Source organism: Anopheles coluzzii, chromosome 3 (assembly GCF_943734685.1).
Source record: "Anopheles coluzzii chromosome 3, AcolN3, whole genome shotgun sequence".
NCBI classification, from domain to species: Eukaryota; Metazoa; Arthropoda; class Insecta; order Diptera; family Culicidae; genus Anopheles; species Anopheles coluzzii.
This window is the reverse complement of record NC_064671.1, coordinates 35,818,346-35,835,297: the sequence shown is the minus strand read 5'-3', so window position 1 is coordinate 35,835,297 and position 16,952 is coordinate 35,818,346. Positions and strand designations below refer to the sequence as shown.

The 16,952-nt window shown below is 44.0% G+C and overlaps 2 protein-coding genes across 3 annotated transcripts in view; one reads left to right on the top strand and one right to left on the bottom strand.

Annotated features, from left to right (window-relative positions):
• LOC120959115 (glycosyltransferase-like domain-containing protein 1-like) overlaps positions 1-16,952 on the bottom strand; it is a 23,017-nt gene extending 6,065 nt beyond the window's left edge. Inside the window, exons 1-5 of one of the 2 annotated variants that reach the window (XR_007452737.1) lie at positions 16,422-16,952; positions 15,872-16,358; positions 15,528-15,812; positions 15,197-15,453; positions 5,821-5,960 (exon numbers count right to left, since the gene is read on the bottom strand). Coding sequence is in view for 1 of the 2 variants with exons in the window: in XM_040382284.2 (XP_040238218.2) it covers positions 15,207-15,453; positions 15,528-15,812; positions 15,872-16,358; positions 16,422-16,494 (1,092 nt within the window). In the remaining variant the exon portion in view is untranslated. Of the gene's footprint in view, positions 1-5,820; positions 5,961-12,000; positions 13,082-15,196; positions 15,454-15,527; positions 15,813-15,871; positions 16,359-16,421 lie in introns of those variants that run through there. The other variant, XM_040382284.2, reaches the window with a different exon arrangement.
• Positions 7,146-12,194, top strand: LOC120959754 (dynein assembly factor with WDR repeat domains 1). The gene is made up of 6 exons (XM_040383385.2): positions 7,146-7,185; positions 7,259-7,331; positions 7,411-7,614; positions 7,696-7,818; positions 7,894-8,211; positions 8,284-12,194. The coding sequence occupies exons 1-6, from the start codon at positions 7,146-7,148 to the stop codon at positions 8,777-8,779; spliced, it is 1,254 nt and encodes a 417-aa protein (XP_040239319.1). The 3' UTR covers positions 8,780-12,194.

The following is a 16,952-nucleotide window of genomic DNA, read 5'->3' as shown; positions in this document are numbered from 1 at the left end:
TGGACAAAGCATATGCAGGGTTTCACAAGAATTTCTAGTTGATTCCCGAAAATTTTTGGATGCTTCCCATAGTTTTTTGATCGATTGATTGATGATCCAATTTGATTGATGTCCAAAGGGAAGGATCCAATAAATCGTTGGAAAAGTCCAAAACTATATGATAAACAATGAACAAGTCGTGAGACGGTCTCTAAAAAATACATGAATCAACCAATAAATCGTAGGAAACCCTGTATTAGCTCACTAATGTTCCTGGTAACTCATAAAAATAATAGTTCGTAGTAAATTAGCTCTATGCACATTATTAGCACTCCGGCTAGATCTTGTGGGGAGATCCTTCGAACAGTCTAACAATACAAATTGAATAAAATTCACTATCCACCAATCCACATATTAAATAAAGTTACAGGCGGTCCCCGAGATACACGGTTAATGGGGACCGAAAACGGCCGCAAAATACCGCGTATCTCGAATTTCCGCGTAAGTCGAATCTCGTGATTTCCTGCTAAAATATCACAAATTTTTGTGTAATTTTGCAAGTAGGGGGCGGTTTTAGTCACTTTATGAATTATTTGATATGATTCTGACTGAAAATAACTGTTTTAAACCTTTTGAAATAGTTTTTAACATTCGATCAAAACGGAAATTATTTGGCAATTTGAAATTGATGTGTCAAATCAGTACAATTTGCTCAAAGAATTGTCAAATTTAGAAAACCGCGTATTTCCGAATCCGCGTATAAGAGGTACCGTGTATCTCGGGGACCGCCTGTATTACCATTTTTTCATAAAGTTATTATTTGGTGCGTTCATTTGTCTCTTCTCTTGGTATCTCGCATGAGATTTGACTTAAAAATGAAAAAAATGAAATAGCTGTATTACAGGGTTTCCCACGATTTATTGGTCAGTTCCCATGATTTTTTGGTGCCTTCCCACGATTTATTTTTATCGTATCCCATAGATTTTTGGTTCGTTCCCATAATTTATTGGTATTTTGCATTTGATATCAATACAATTGGACCAAAAAATTCTGGGAAACGGCCAAAAAATCGTGGGATCGCACCAAAAAAATATGGGTACCCACCAAAAATTTATGGGAACCAACCAATAAATCGTGGGAAACCCTGTATATGGTATGATAATGTTATGCATTTGATTAGATAATGTGATTTTATTGGGAAATAAATCTAGCAGTTACAGGTTGTATACACAAACCAGTGTACAACAGAGTAATTCGTTCGACAACAATCAGTGTACTTCAAAAGAACCTCAAGCGAGAAATAAATCTACAATAACAAATCTCTGAGTTCCTTCGCAATACCTGAGAGTGAGTTCCAAAATCATCCATTTATATGAAAGTTTCACACCATGTGCCTTCGGAAGTATGCACGAGCTAAACTGAACGTTAGAATAGAATTGCAGAACGTAACTATGGGTTTGCAAGTTCTATATTTCAACGAGGAATCAAAGGTAAAAATCACAATAATTTATAAAACCATTCATTAAAACATCACCGACCGGTATACAACAAACCATAAAAAAGCCACGCCAATATCCTGAGCTTCTTTAGCTTTTCTTCCTTCAACATCGTTTAATGTATAACACCTACCAAACCACCCAGCGTCCAGCCAACAACGGATGATTGCGCTTCATCATCATCATCATCATCCGACTGTGCATCACACCTTTCGCCGGACGACAGCAAATGTTGATTTATCACGCGGATAGGATGTCATTTGATCGCGAAGCCAGCGCGCGATAGCGCAGGAAGCCAGTCGGCTACGCCCGGGCGCTTGGGACGGCTTGGCGACCGACCGGTCGACTGGTGACCGCAAATCAAACGACCGACCAGTCCCAAAAACCTCACACAGCGAGAGGGAGAGGCATAAAGACAGCGAAACAGAGAGAGAGACAGAGAAAGCTAATATACCCCTACCGGCGGGTACGATGATCCGAATCGCAAAACCCAATTACGGATTATCTCGCGGAGCCGCACAGTTTCTCGGCTTTCGCTTCGCGGTCCCGAAATGTGCTGACTTGCGGTGATGCCCGGTGAACACCATCATCATTGCGTCCCACCATCTGCAACCCTTCCTTCCACCTTCCACTACCCAACGACCTGGTCCTGGGTCTTGAGCAGTAAGCCGTCAGGCCGGCAAACAGGCAGTGCGGAGCCGAGCGCACAGGAAAAGCACGGGGAAAATGTTTATTATTATGTCGCTTATCGGAATCACGGTTCGGTGGTTTAATTGATTGACTTTCGCCCGGCATTATCGGCAAGGCGGTACACGGCCTACCGCGACCACGGGCAATTCATTTGCAGCGGGCCGTCGAAACTCGCGCCATCGATAAACCACCTCCTTTTCCTGTTCCACTTTCCTCGTTTCACACATAAACACACATCACACTGTAGAGCGGGTGTAGAAACACCAAACCAGTGGACATTCGATACGAAGCGAAGGATTAAAGTATCCTTTTGTGCCGTCGTGCCATATGGAAATTGGAACCCAGTATGTTTGTGCGCGCCATGTGATCCAAAGACACGGCACAGCAAAAGCGTTGTTTCTTTGACCGCGCCAAACGAGCACGAGAACAACACGGGGAGACCCGCAGCATTTGGCGTCGCATAACGCAGCGGCGCCTGAGCTCATCAGCGGTGCCAGTCCCACCGACGTTCATTAGAAAGAAACACGTCGTTACCGGTGAGGATTTGCTGCCGAGGACGAAATTGACAATTAAGTTAGACACACAAACGAATGATGGATGTTGATTGCGAGTTTTGCCGATGCCGGTTGATGCAAATAAGCCAATCCTTTTGCCGGGACTAAGCCATTGAAGAACGGGACTTCTAATGGGAACTGTTGAGGGTTAAGGTTTTAGGACAAAGTCGAAGAATTGTATACAGTTGAAGATGATATTAAAGGAAATGCCATTTGAGTCAAATACGTTTTGGTAGATTGTACATGGTGCTCCAATAAAGCGCCCTAATATATGCAATTTGCATCACAAAATCATCGGTTGTGTATTATGAAAGCATCATTATCTCCATACTTAGGATTTATAACAGACTTAGTGCCACAAAATAGAAGACAGGGTAACTTAGCATTTGCTCAATGTAATCCATATTTTCATGCCATAGTGTTCTGCGAAAATCAAATCCTACCATTTTGCCTATGATTTATTGTTCCATATTCACGAAACTGATCATAACTGCAGTTTAATTCTGCCAATCAAAGCATTGGAAACTGATAAAAGCTGTTCCTAGATAGATAGCTGCTCGCGTAGTACAGGCTGGACGACCTATAGCCACTGGCCCTGAATAGACTAACTGCCACCATTGCACCAACAAATACAAACTAAACTAGTGTCATAACACCACAGCCAGTGCAAATCCACCTTTTGCTTCATTTTACTTTTGTAAACTTGTTCCACCGACTGCACCGTATTGTATCCCCATTGGGGTGATAAGGCGACGCAACCGTGTTCCACGGCGACTGCACAAACCGTGTTAGTCGACAGGGTTTTACTTGCTGCTGGGCGCCTTTCTTAACGCTACAATCCCCTTAGCTGCCATCACAAATGGCGCCACAAAAGAGTGACATAAACCGTTCGACATTATTTTCCCTCACGTCGCTTACTTATTCAAATCACATCCTGTCCCGGATGTGTCCTTTCCAAACAATGCACGAGCATACAGTGATACAGTGAATGTATCACTTTTTTCTGCATTTCCTATTTTTTATTCCACATCACAGCCCGCGATAGTTGCAAAACTACGCGCAAACACCCAGCGTGTGAATAAAATGGGACGATCGCTATATAAAAAAGCAACTTCCACCGACACACACACACCCTTGTGGCCGTTGGTGGATCCGACTCACAAACAACAGTACCCCGTCGGAACTAGCGAGCGACCGTGGACGAAACGCTGGCGAAGCATACATTTATGCAAATACATTTTTATGCAGCGCTGGTGGCCGGGGGTTGCAGCTCGAAAAAGTTGCAGCTTAAGGCTGCTGGTGTGATGCCATGTTTTCTAAAACACTCTGTTTTTCACACCCTCTGTGAAGTTGGGACATCGCGTTTTGATTTTTTCACTAATGAGCACACCACCGGATATTATGCTGTGGAAGGACAACTTATCGCACCCCAAAAGCGTCGTGTCGCAGGGATCGCATTTTTCGCTGGTTGTCTTGCTGGTTGAGCGGGTTGCATTAAGCGCTTGTGCAACGGTGCCACGGTGGCAGCAGCATTAATAGTCGTTTTGTAGTTGTTTCTCGCCCGGTTCGGTCTGTGCCAATATGCTACTAAATGCCAGCCAAAAATGTACCGACAGCTTTCGAAGGATTCATTTTTGCACACGACTGTTTGGTGGATTTGTTTCCTCTCCCGATGCACTCGAATGCCACTGCCCGCTGGCGTACAACTAAATTTCAAGAGAAACTTCCCAACTAGTAGGGCAGACTTTGGGCTGTATAGTTTAGTTGGGATAGCAAGGGTCGGTGGCTGATGAAGTGCACTTTGCGCGTGTTACAGTTGATAGCTCGGGGACATGCAGGATTTTAAGCTATAATTAAAATGCTTTAACTAAAACTGTTGTGATTTATAAAATTTTGAACACACGCTTTTCTCACATACATACTGCAAATACCCGCTTTTCCTAACAAAGAAAGCTTATGGTACATTTTGCCCCAATTCTTCCCATCTCCCAACCCTTTTCAACCCGGTTCACGAATCACGAAGACCTGTGCTGTGTGTGCATGTACGGAGCTCATTTTATTTGTGTGCCGAGTCTAATGAAATTTAAATAAAATTAACAACTCGCAACTCGCTGGCTGGGCGATTGTTTGGCGACGTTCTAAACTTAGAAGCTGGCTGGGAGCTAGCGTTCATTCGCGCGATTGTGCGCCGTCCGGAAAAGCAAAAACAGATTAAAGGAAACAAATAGAAAGCTGTCAACAATTCAGCGCAAATCCGAAAGGCAACAGTGGCGGCGTACAAATTATACCAAACCAAATTGGAAATGCAAGTCCACTTTTTTTTGTCGGTGCAGAAGGATATGCTAAACTATATACCTGCATGAATAGGGATAGCGGCACAGAGAGAGAGCGAGTTTATCTGTCCGCCATTGTGATAGTGCGTTTATAGTTGGGTAAAAGGTGGTGGACGCCATACAATTTCAGAAAACGGCGCCTTTCAGCTACACGCCATGGGAACAACTGATCAACATAAGAAAAAAAGACACCCCCATCCGGACACGGTGTGTGTGTGTGTGTGTGTGCGTCAGGTGGTGCCACGACCAGATAATATTGCCCGCCCGTCAATAGCACCACGGGGCGCGGGAAACGTACCTCGTGGTCCAGTCGCGACCATCACCGCCTGGTAGCTGCTCTTACCAGCATCGCAAACAGCGCTGGTGATGGACCGTCCGTTCGGTCCATTTGGTGTCTCTCCCACGGAAGCTATCAAGCACCACCACCCGGGAAGCTTTCCCCGCCAACGAAGTAGGCGTCCCCCCCCCGTCAAAATACTACGCGCATCCGCAACAATTCGAGCGCATCGTACAATGAAATGATGTCATAATGCCTATCCCACGGATCAAAGGACGGAACGCGTAGCGAACAACGCGCAACAAAAACATAAATGGAAAAGGGGAAACACTAACCGTCTGGACTGAACCTTCGACCTTCGGCTGGGTTTGGGCTATGTGGCCTGCTGCTGCTGTACGAGGTGTTTCCCGTCACACGGCGAACAATAAATCGTACCGTGACGTGTTGAACAAAATAAATAAAATTGGCTTTCGGCAGATAAGCCCACTTACAAATAGCTTTTCTGCTGAAAATCCCGATGTTACTCGGTGGAATGCGTCCTCCACTTGGTGGGCTTGCAATGATGGGGACTGTAGTACGGAGCCGTTTTCACTTCCTGGTGCAGTTGTTGAAGAAGTTGGAGCTATTCGTCCTGAAATAAAAAAAAAGGAATTTAGTTTTATTAACACGTTGATATCAGGCTAGTATATCCTGGCCTTATTGTTACGGAATATTCCAAAACTCCTGCGATAGTGTATTAAAGATGACATAACAACATAGGACTTTAAATTCTAATAGTAAATTCCAAAGAACAAATATTACTAAACTTTTTAGTGTATCTTCGAGTGTTTAGTCCAAAATTTCAGCACTGAATTCTGTCGAAAAACTTCCCCGTGCTTTGAGGGTAACTTTTTCAATAAATCGTTCAGGTTCCTGCACATCTCCCTAAACAATATCGCTCGCAGTAACTATGCGATGCGTCTAATTCAACTCACCCGGAACATCCAGCAATATACACGTACACACACACACACATACATCCGTCCATTTGATGCGTCTTTCCTAACGCCTTCCGGAACGGTGTTAAACAAAACACACAACACGTGGTTAAAATCACACAGCTTCAATCCACCGTCACAGGGAGGCACAGCAGAAGCGTTTCCCTTTTTCTGGGGATGACGTTCCCTCGCGTCCATGGCTACTACGTTTTTTTTTTGCGTTTATATGCAATGAAATGAAGTTGACATGGACCACATCGCTCTACATGTGTCATCTGGGCAACCAACTGTCACTTGACACAATTCGAATTGATTTTTTATCACGAAAAAAGCACAAGATTAAAGGATCATACCACAGACCTCCAAAATCACCCCATGTATTGGGGTTGTAACCTCATAGCTTTTCGGTTTAAATTCCTTTTCATGACCATTCTTTCCATTCATGACAATTCCAGTGCCACCTTAGCATGGGCAACAAGTGTCTCAGCAAAATCGCAACACTACGCAACAACTGGGCCATAGCAACAGCGCATAAACACGTGTTTTACACAAAATCGCGCGTGTTTTACCCCCTGTTCAAACTGGTATAGGTTGCCTTGGGTGCACTCGCCTTGCACCCGAATATCCTTCGCCGTATCGATCCAACGAAAAAACGGTATAAGAAGGTGCTGGTTCTGCGTTCAGTTCAGTTACAGTTCTCTCTCGGTTCGGATGTTATTTTTTCTGTTGCCGCAGTGGCTTGTCTGATATATAAATTGAAAAGTCTTCTTAACCTTTCCTTAAACTGCTCATCATTTTACCACGTGTTGTCGCGTTAAGCGTTCCAATTCCTGTTCCAAATGAGATTGATAAAGATATACCTTCGATACTATCCACCTGGTAAGATTGGTTAATTGGGTTTTTGGCGTAATCCAACCACCAACTTCATCTAACACGTACCACACGCTACCAGGCATTGCGCTGAACTACCAGAAGAAAGGTATCGAAGGGACCAAAATGATAGATCTGTTTGATCTTACACCAAGGTATGGAGTACTTCTAGAATTATAGACACTCATTTGATCGGCACTGACCTGCCTACACCCCCCTACCCATCCCTTTCAGCTGTGATCTCCAAGTGCTAACGAAGCAAATTGCCTCCACCGAACCACTCATTACGCAAGAAGTGTTCCCCCAGGTGACGGAAATATTGGAAAAGCTGCAGAAAAAGCTCAAAGAACCGGTCAAGACCAAGTTTTACCTGTTCAAAACGCTGCAAACGCACATCCTGCCACTGACGAATGTGTGCTTCGACAAATCGGGCAAAAAGTACGTCCCTGTTCTTAAGAGAATTCCTTAGGATCCAACTGTTTTCGGGGTGTGTGTGAACGACTCTTCTTCGCTTTTCAGATGCATTACCGGATCTTACGACCGAACCTGTCGCATCTGGAACGTGGAAAGCGGTGACGAAGAGAAGGTCCTTAAAGGGCATGAAAATGTCGTCTTCTCTGTAGCCTACAACTATCCCCGATGGTATGACTTCAAATCCCCAACTTAACGTCTTCAAATTGGAAGCTTCTAATTTCCACATTTCCCTATTCTCTCCAGCGACCGGATACTTACAGGATCATTTGACAAAACTGCCAAGATATGGAACCCCGTCTCGGGCAACTGTATCAACACACTCTGGGGTCATACGGCCGAAATTGTGGGCGCAGAGTTCAATCCCCACCAGTGTGAGCTGGTAGCAACGTGCAGCATGGACAATACGGCCCGCGTGTTTCACTCGGAAACGGGCCAGGAGATACATCTGTTTGCGGATCATTCGGCGGAAGTTATCTCGGCCCGGTTCAACAAGGAGGGCAGTCTGCTGCTCACCGCCTCGTTCGACGAAACGGCCACCGTGTGGGATATGCGAGCTAAAGAGTAAGTAACGCACTTAGGACTAGATTTTCACGGTTCAACTTTAACGATACTGTGTTCCACTTCCATTGCCAGGCACGCCATCGTTATCCGTGGACATGAGGCCGAACTAAGTAACGCTGTCTGGAACTTCCAGTGCAATCTGATCGCTACCAGCTCCCTTGACCGGACGGCCAAGATATGGGATCTGCGTCGGTTGGATGAACCACAAGCCACGGCCACCCACAAGGATGAAGTGCTGGACGTTGCGTTCAACTGTACCGGCACACGGTTAGCGACGGGCAGTGCCGACTGTACCGCCAAGGTGTGGGATGTTACGGGCAACTTCGAGCTCGTTACGATCATGGCCGGCCATTCGGACGAAGTGTCTAAGGTGACGTTCAGCCCACCGGGTGGACTGCTGCTGACGGCATCGGCCGACAAAACGGCCCGCATTTGGAATTCGGGCACCGGTACCTGCACCCAGACACTGTCCGGGCACGATGGGGAAGTGTTTTCCTGCTCGTTCAACTACTCCGGCGACGCCATCATTACCGCGTCGAAGGACAACACGTGTAAGATATGGAGATGATACGACTGGTTCTCCGGGCAGGCCTTTAAAGTATGTAACTGTATGAACGTTATTTCCAATTTCAAGCATCTCAAACTCTAGCCTCTCGCCATTAGCCTCCCCTTGTTTTATTTAGCGCTCTTTTCCATAACCATAGGTACCATAGACTTAGTAGGATTGTGATCTTCATGATCTTCCTCATCTTAAAACGTTCCTTACTAGTACATCTTCAGATCTGTTCGCTCCCAGTGAATAGATTCCATCGTTTGCTCAACCTTTAGTAGCCCCTTAGTAACACACCTTAGTAACTCGCGTAGTAACAAATGAATGCCATCGCTATACAACAGCATCAAAGTAACCCAAAACTTCCTTTAAAGATCAAGTGATCTTCATTTGATCTCCCAATCGTTGTATCCCATCGTATCACAAATCTGATTGGTGCATTAGTGCTAGAGTGGAGCTCCCGTAGCAATGGAATGACAAAAAGGAATGAAAATAACTGCCACAACATTAGAGACATCCAACTGCCATAAAGGAACGTGTGTCAAGTAGTAGTGCTATTATAGTCCAAGTGCCTATACACATCTAGCTCATCTAGGTGCTAATTGTGATGTAATGCTGCAATAAAAAACACAACAACAACATAACACTAACATTTTTGCTCATCTTTCGTAGAACTTTACCTACATTTTATCTTATTCATTATTCATTTCTACTACTATTCCTACCCTTCGTACATCGTACTGTCGTACCTTTTTTTTCATTTGCTGCATGTTGCTTACTTCCTTTTCGCTCTACTCTACCTCTGCTTGTTCTTTTCCTTCACTAATTATTACTACTGCTACTACTTCTGCCACTACTACTTCGGGTTCGGTTGCATTAAGGGTCAGCCTAAGAAGCAGCGGCAGAGGTACAGTGTGGCATATAGCAACCGGGAGGCCGAACACTGGACCAAGTTTTTGCTGCGCAGCTGAACGCTTGATGCTCGCGGCGAGCGGATAGTATTAAAAAGGGCGGAATTTACGCGAAAGGGAATTCCGTGCCCCTTACGCGAACCGTATTATGGCATATGAATTATTACATTGATTATTTGCTAAACTGTAACCGATTTTGCATTTACTGATGGTAGATATAGCATCAAGCTATTGCTACGGAGAACTTAGTTTTTTGCTGTTAAAATAATAAATTTAACCTAAAAACAGGATAATGCAAATAATTAGAAACGACAAATGTTCGCGTGTAGCTTGCACCAAACCCCAGAGTAATTGTGTGGATGATTTGAGTCCACTTGCCATGATATTGAAAGTAATAATTCAGTTTTTCTAAAAGCTTCTTGACTAAGGGAATTCTCAATCGGCGTTCAAAGTTGTGTAAATATGTCTGGCAAATTATGAGGATCTTCTTCTACTACGATGTGCACAAATAAGTAATTGAGTTTTAACAACTGATTGGCTTCGTTCCATTGAGTCCATATTATTCAAATTCAAGTGTTAGTTATTTTACAATTATGTCTTTAAAATTTTTAAAACCAATAACTTATTATTAGAAGAATTTTACTGCACAATAGTGCCGCTAAACGAACAGCTGTTTTCGAATGTTTTGTGCAATGTTAACTTAACACAAAATGGGTTGAAAGAGTATCAAAGCAATTATTTATAAATATTGCACATAAAATCAGAATCAGTTTTAAATTAATGAATTAGACCAAAAATTGTAGAAATAATGCGTGATGGTCAATAAATAATCGGAGTAGAGCACAAACATGATTTTCCAAAATTTGTTTTCATTACACAATACATTCGAAACAGATGCCAATGCCAAAAAGTTGACGACATTGAAGATAGTTGCTTGTAGCATACACCATTTTCTCTTAACTTAATCATATGATTTTCTATCCTCTTCTCATGATTTTTTTCTTTATTAAGAGGAACGCCATTGCAACCCCAAAAAGCAGACCACCATCAATCGCACTCAGTCGTCAGCCAAGATTTATTAAAACATTCCTCGTACTATTCCATCCATTTGCCCTTCCTCCCCACTGCGGAATCACAGGTCGACGTGGTACAATTCATACAGCCAATATACGCAAAACCGTCTCACGTCGGGAAAGGCAATGAAAAGCATTAGTAAAAATCAAAAAATAAAGACCAAAGCAAAACAAGCAAACTGCCACCATACACAAGACACCACCACCACACATGCCATATATGCCATATACTCTGCGTCAATGAATCGCAATTCGCTCGAAATGAACAATTTCACACCGGAATGTGAGTATAATGCCATAATTTAATGCCGTCTATCGCCATTGATCACTTAATCACGATCATACACAAAAGCATAAAAAGTATAAAAAGCATAAAAAGTATAAAAAAGCATACAAAGCAACAACAAGAACCGAAAGGGAAACCGCATCAAGGCATTTGCGCGTACATTACAGTACGTTCCTTGCAATAAAATGCATTAAAACGTGAACGCCACGGTTGAACTTAGCCACAACTCATGTCATACCCATCCGTAAGCATTGCCACCTCCTCCCAAAACTAAATCTTCCTATCAAAAAGCCCCATTTTACCGCAACATAACAATCGCTTGCAGTAACGCGTATCTTTGCATTTTGATCACCTATTCTCTATATTGGCGCACCACCAGAGGAGTTTGTTGATTTCCCTTTTTTTCACTCGGTTTCGACACGTTTGCCACAATGTGGAACACAATGTGGAACACGAATGTTGCAAGTCGAACTTAGTTGATGATTTAATATGCTTGCTCTTTGGCACTTCACCATCACGATCATACCACTATTAGTCACATGGCGGGACAACGTGCAACGAGCGCGCACAACGGGAACGCAAGACCGTTGCGCGTACGCGAAAGAAGCATTTGTAATCGCACTCTACAACTCTTTGCAGATACTACTGCGTCAAAAGTGTATTAAAATACTGGACTAGCCTTCGGAGTGGCCCAGGAGATGGGTGTGAACACGTTTCCCTGGGCATACAGTGGGAGAGCATACATCGTCGTATCGTCGCTCGTGTCTTTCGGTTTATTTTTTGTAAATAATCATTGAAGGTAGTGATTAGTGAATTGTTCTTTAGTGTTTAGAGTTACAATCATAACGTTGAATCATAGAATCGAATATGAACTTACGAGTTGATAGAGCAAGGCACAGCTGTTAGAGTACCGTTTTAAAGAGTGTTATGTTTTTATTTAACTGTTATAGTCTAAACATGCAACAGATAAGCGTACAGTGATAGTATTTAAATAGGATGGGTAACGTATTAGAATAGGATTAGTATGTAACCGTTTACCGATTGCGATTTTCCTCTATGATATTTATAAAGAAGAAAGCTTTTTAAAAGTTGAAACGTTAGATGCAGACATAGACGAATAAAGCCCCATTTTAGGAACGCGTGTCTTTTGAGCCTCTTTTTCATCCATTGCCCCAACCGTGCTACCGTTTAGTCACACGTTTCCGAAAACTAAATCCCTAATCAGGGGCAAACCGGCATACATCTGCATACACCGGCATTGACGAGGTGCGCTCGAACCCAACCCCGCTTCGAGCCAAAGCATCGAACCAAAGCTAAACCCCTTTTGATCTTGTCGTTCGACCGATCTCGCTCCCTCTCTCTCTCTCTCTCTCTCTCTCTCTCTCTCTCCCTCTCTTTATCTGTCGAATGGCCATAGAAAGTTTGTTTGTTTAAACGTTCTTTAAATTGATTCTTTCGTCGATAAGAAGAGGCGGCATCATCTTCCGTATCCGCATGTACCAAACCACCCACCCAATTGCCATCTAAGCCTTTGCTGTTTGCTGAAGAAGCAGCATCCGCTCAGTGGTAGGTTGAAATCCTTCCTTGAAGACACACACACCCACACACGCAGGCAGGCTTCCCAATCCCCATCATATCGAAACTGCTGCTGCTGCTGCTGCTGCTGCCAAGCAAATAAACAATCCATGTTTGATTTCGTTCCTTACGGGGCTTCTTCTCGCACTTTTATGTGTGTGTGTGTATTTGGCCGAGAAAACGCCGGAAAGCCCGAAGACGATAAGCAGCATCATCCCGTAGCCGCCGTCCGCTGTACCGTGTTTTTGGCGTCAGCTCAAGTGTTAACGAAACATCTGTACGGAAACTCACGACTCACTTCACACACCGACACTCACACACAGACAGGACGTATGTGTCTTTGCAGCGTGCCCAGGGATAACGAGAAGAAGGATCATCGGAATGTCTAGCGGAAGACTAAGAAACTCGGTTAGGTGTCTTTTCCCAGGAGCTTTGCTTCGTGCAGGAGGAGGGGGGCAGTGCTGATACTACACAGCTGTGGGGAAATAAGAATAAGATTCGAGATCACACTAGTAGCTTATTAGGTACAGTTTCGTTTGCTAATATTTGGTAAAGCGATGCGAATAAAATTACTGTTCTATCTGCCGAAAAGTCTTTCCAAAAAGCAGAGGGTACAAAGTTGAAATAATATTCACTTGGCACCGCCTGGGACCAATCTTCACACTCAAATTCTCATACTCCTCCTTTCCCTATATCAAATGCTCCTATCAATTGGAAATCACATCCATCCCCCTCCACTCCAAAACCAACCCAGTGCAGTTAGGTTTTAGTTTCGTCGATTTTCTTTCCCGTTTATGCAATGACTCAGTCGAGCGTGATTGACCGTCCGACCGGGAGCTTGCTGCATGGCCAACCGGAATAAGCATCGCTCCCACCCTGCGAGCAACGTATCGACGTAGCTTTTCCACTCTCGCTTTCACACAAACACACACACACACATACATAGCCAGGACATGATCGCCTGCTGGCCTTTTTGTTGGCCTCGTTTTTCTTTCACTCGCATTACCCGAGGCATATCCGTACGAACGTTCGCTCCGTTTTCTTGGCACGCCAGGCGAACATTTTCATTCGAACTTATTCATTCGAAAGTTGCTCCATCCGATACGGTCCAGTGCGCTAATCGGACTTCAGAGAAACATTTGTCTCGTGAGCGGAACTGAAGTCCCTCGTGCCCCTTCTTCTTAGCTTGGATCGGTCGTCTTTTGCTGGAAACGTTGCTGATGTTGCTGATACTGATGCTACTGCTTCTTGAATGGGTGGGATTGGACAAGCTGGAGTTGTCAGGAGCAGCCAAAATTCAACCGTCGGGTGCGGTCAGGATTAGTCAAAATTATCACGACACAAAGACATCGTCGCAAAAGCTGCTTGACCAATACGACATAATACGCACTGAGGACTATTCACTGAACGGTTGATGCAATAAAATATGATGTATTATTCAAATTTATAACAAATCTATTACAACACAGCAATGCAATTGGATAAAATCTTAATGCAATTGGATAAAATCCAAAACGAACGATAATCCTATTAGATTATCATAATTTCCACAATCATAACAGCACAACAGTTTTGCATGGCCATATACAATTCCCATAAGCCCCACAAGATATAAAGAAGTTGCTGCCTTCTTCTCCCCATATAAGAACCAACGCAACGTTTCTCTCCTTCTTTGTGCAACATAAACGGTCAAACAATATGATTGCTTAGAGTTAAGAGAAGAATACAAAATTCGGCGTTGTGCAAGACGCATTTTTGGTAAAAAGTCCTTTTGTTCTACGGCATAGACGGACAGCCGGGACAGAAACAAAACTACACAGCGCACACCCGGAGAGCATTTCTTCACTTTTGTGACCGACAAATCTGACCACCCGTTCCATTTTCACCCACCACCACCATCTCAAATGGGCTGTCCCTGATACGGTCCTTTCGGTGCGGTTTCGTTTTCTTGTGTTTATTTACTCTAACACCCTTCGGGGCGTAATCGGCCCTCATTTGGGTGGGAACGGGCGGGTACAAGAAATGGGACCTTTATCCTTTCCATGCCGATCCTAAGACTTGCTATTTAACGACGACGACGACGACATGTTAGCAGGGCGAGTTTAAGAAGCAAATTTCCCCCTCCGTCACCCGGTCCCCGCGGCCGATAGGACCGTTTTTGGCATCCTTCGTTTCTTCGTTGTGTACGCTCTGTTGGACAAATGGCAAATATCAACAGTGCACACAACCGGTGCACTAAGAATTGAACTGAAATGCTGGCCAGCAGTGGGCGTAGGCTATATTTTCTTAGCTCCGGCTCTATTTGTTTCTTAAGGCTTTTGAACTTCTGTACGGTGGATTGTTGTCGTATATCTATGTTTTTAGTGTGCTGCTCATGCTATTTGAGGCAGATGGAGTATGTATTTTTGACTGGAGTAGGACCAATGCATTTGCATATCCAAATGACGCGTAGAGTCGTAGCTAACTTAAACGGAATGGCTTTTCCGTTGCGAATACGAACAAATCTGTTTTTAAACGAGTCATTGCAGACATGTGCAATTCTATATAATAAAGTGAGTGATATCAGAATCAATGAATAGCTGAGACTAACCTCTTATCCTTCATTCTGTATTCCTTAGGATGGCGATGAATTGCGGCACAAGCTGCTCCGCCGAATAACCACCAAGACTAATTTTACCAAAAAAGTCTGCACGATGCTTTTCAAACAGCGCACGATTACGGCACCAATTGTACAGCTGCTTTACCAACTGTGCCGTTGTATTGAACAGTTTATCCTTTGGATAGAGCTCCGGATAAACTAACCGGTTCGGAACCAACGGCACACATCCACTGTAAACCGCTTCAAGCCTGTGAACAAAATCAACGAAAGTAAATTAAAATTAAATAAATATAAGCAATAAGCTGATGAGCTAATAAATTACATTGCCACTCCGTAAAACTCGTGCAGTGCGGTGGACAGTACCACATCCCCTTCGGCCAACGTGCGCAAATACTCCTCCCTCGGCAGTGGTCCAAACTGTGCCACCTTCCCCTCCAATCGCTCCTCCAGCTGCTCAAAGCAACTGGGAATGGTTTCGAATCGTTCGCCCAGTATTGAGACGCGAAAGTTGACCCCCTTTGCCTGAAGTGCCAGCAACCCTTCGACAAGCTGTTCCGGATTTTTATCGTGCTCCCAGCGATGAGGCCAAATGATGTGGAGAGGAGGGCTGAGAATTTGGAAAATAAATTATTAAACCTGTTTTGTATACGGTTACCTCTACCTTACCTTTCTTCTTTCTCTGCTTTAACGCCTCTCTTTGTCAGCTTCCCAAACTCCACCGGGAAGTACAGAACGTCACACTTTGGGACAATTTTCTCTCTCACTCCCTGGAAGCTCATGTTGGGTACTTTCCTTAAAAACGATTCTATGCTATCGAGAAAGGAGTTCATGTTGTACCGTGAGTTAAACAGTATCCTATCAGCACATAGGCACGTCGTTATCTGGTTGATTCCATACTGGACGTCACGCTGTTTCGCATCCCTGACCGGGTAGCACAGTTGATTTTCGTGAAAGTAAACAATCTTCCGGCAGGCAGCGAGATCCGTTCGCATTCCAATCAGCTCAGCTAGGTTCAGTACCGAGCTGCAGAAGATGGTTTGGTACCGGTGGGCAGTAGAGATGCGGCCGGCAAAGTGTAACGCACTCATCCGTGCACACCAGTGCCATTTTTTCGCCGGAATGGTAAGCAGATCGTACTCTTCCTCCTTGAGATCTACAAACAAAATTGAGGCATTACAGTCATATGAATCAATAAGGGCGTCAATGTGGAACTTACCTTTCAGTAACACATCTACCAGTTGTTTGTGAGAACCGCCGTAGAATGCTTCCAGAATCAAAATTGAAGCCATGTGGGCAAACAGAATGCGCTGTCCTAGGCAGCCGTGTTGCACTTAAAGCAAGGGTTTTAGTTTTAAAACATTGTGAAAGGTGATTATAGTCCCCGTTTTCTATTTCTCAGGCGATAGTAAGATTTCGTCGTTTCTGTTTGAATTAGCTTTTAAATGCCGGTAAATGCTGGAACCATGCCCGAGGCTTCCTTTGTTTTGATCCCGTTCTTCTTGCACTGGAATGACAGATGGCGGTCATGTTTACGGTACGGTGTTGAAAAGTCAGCTTTCCGAAAGACAGTTTAGGTTATGAATTTGCTTTGCTAACAACATAAAACAGCTTCAATCGATGCGGTTTTATGTGTTGTTTTCTCAATTTGTACGATTATTTCGCCTTATTTAACACAATTTGAAGCCAAACAATCATACAGAAGTAAACCACATTCTTCCGACTTTTTCAGACTCACCCTTCCCTTGCG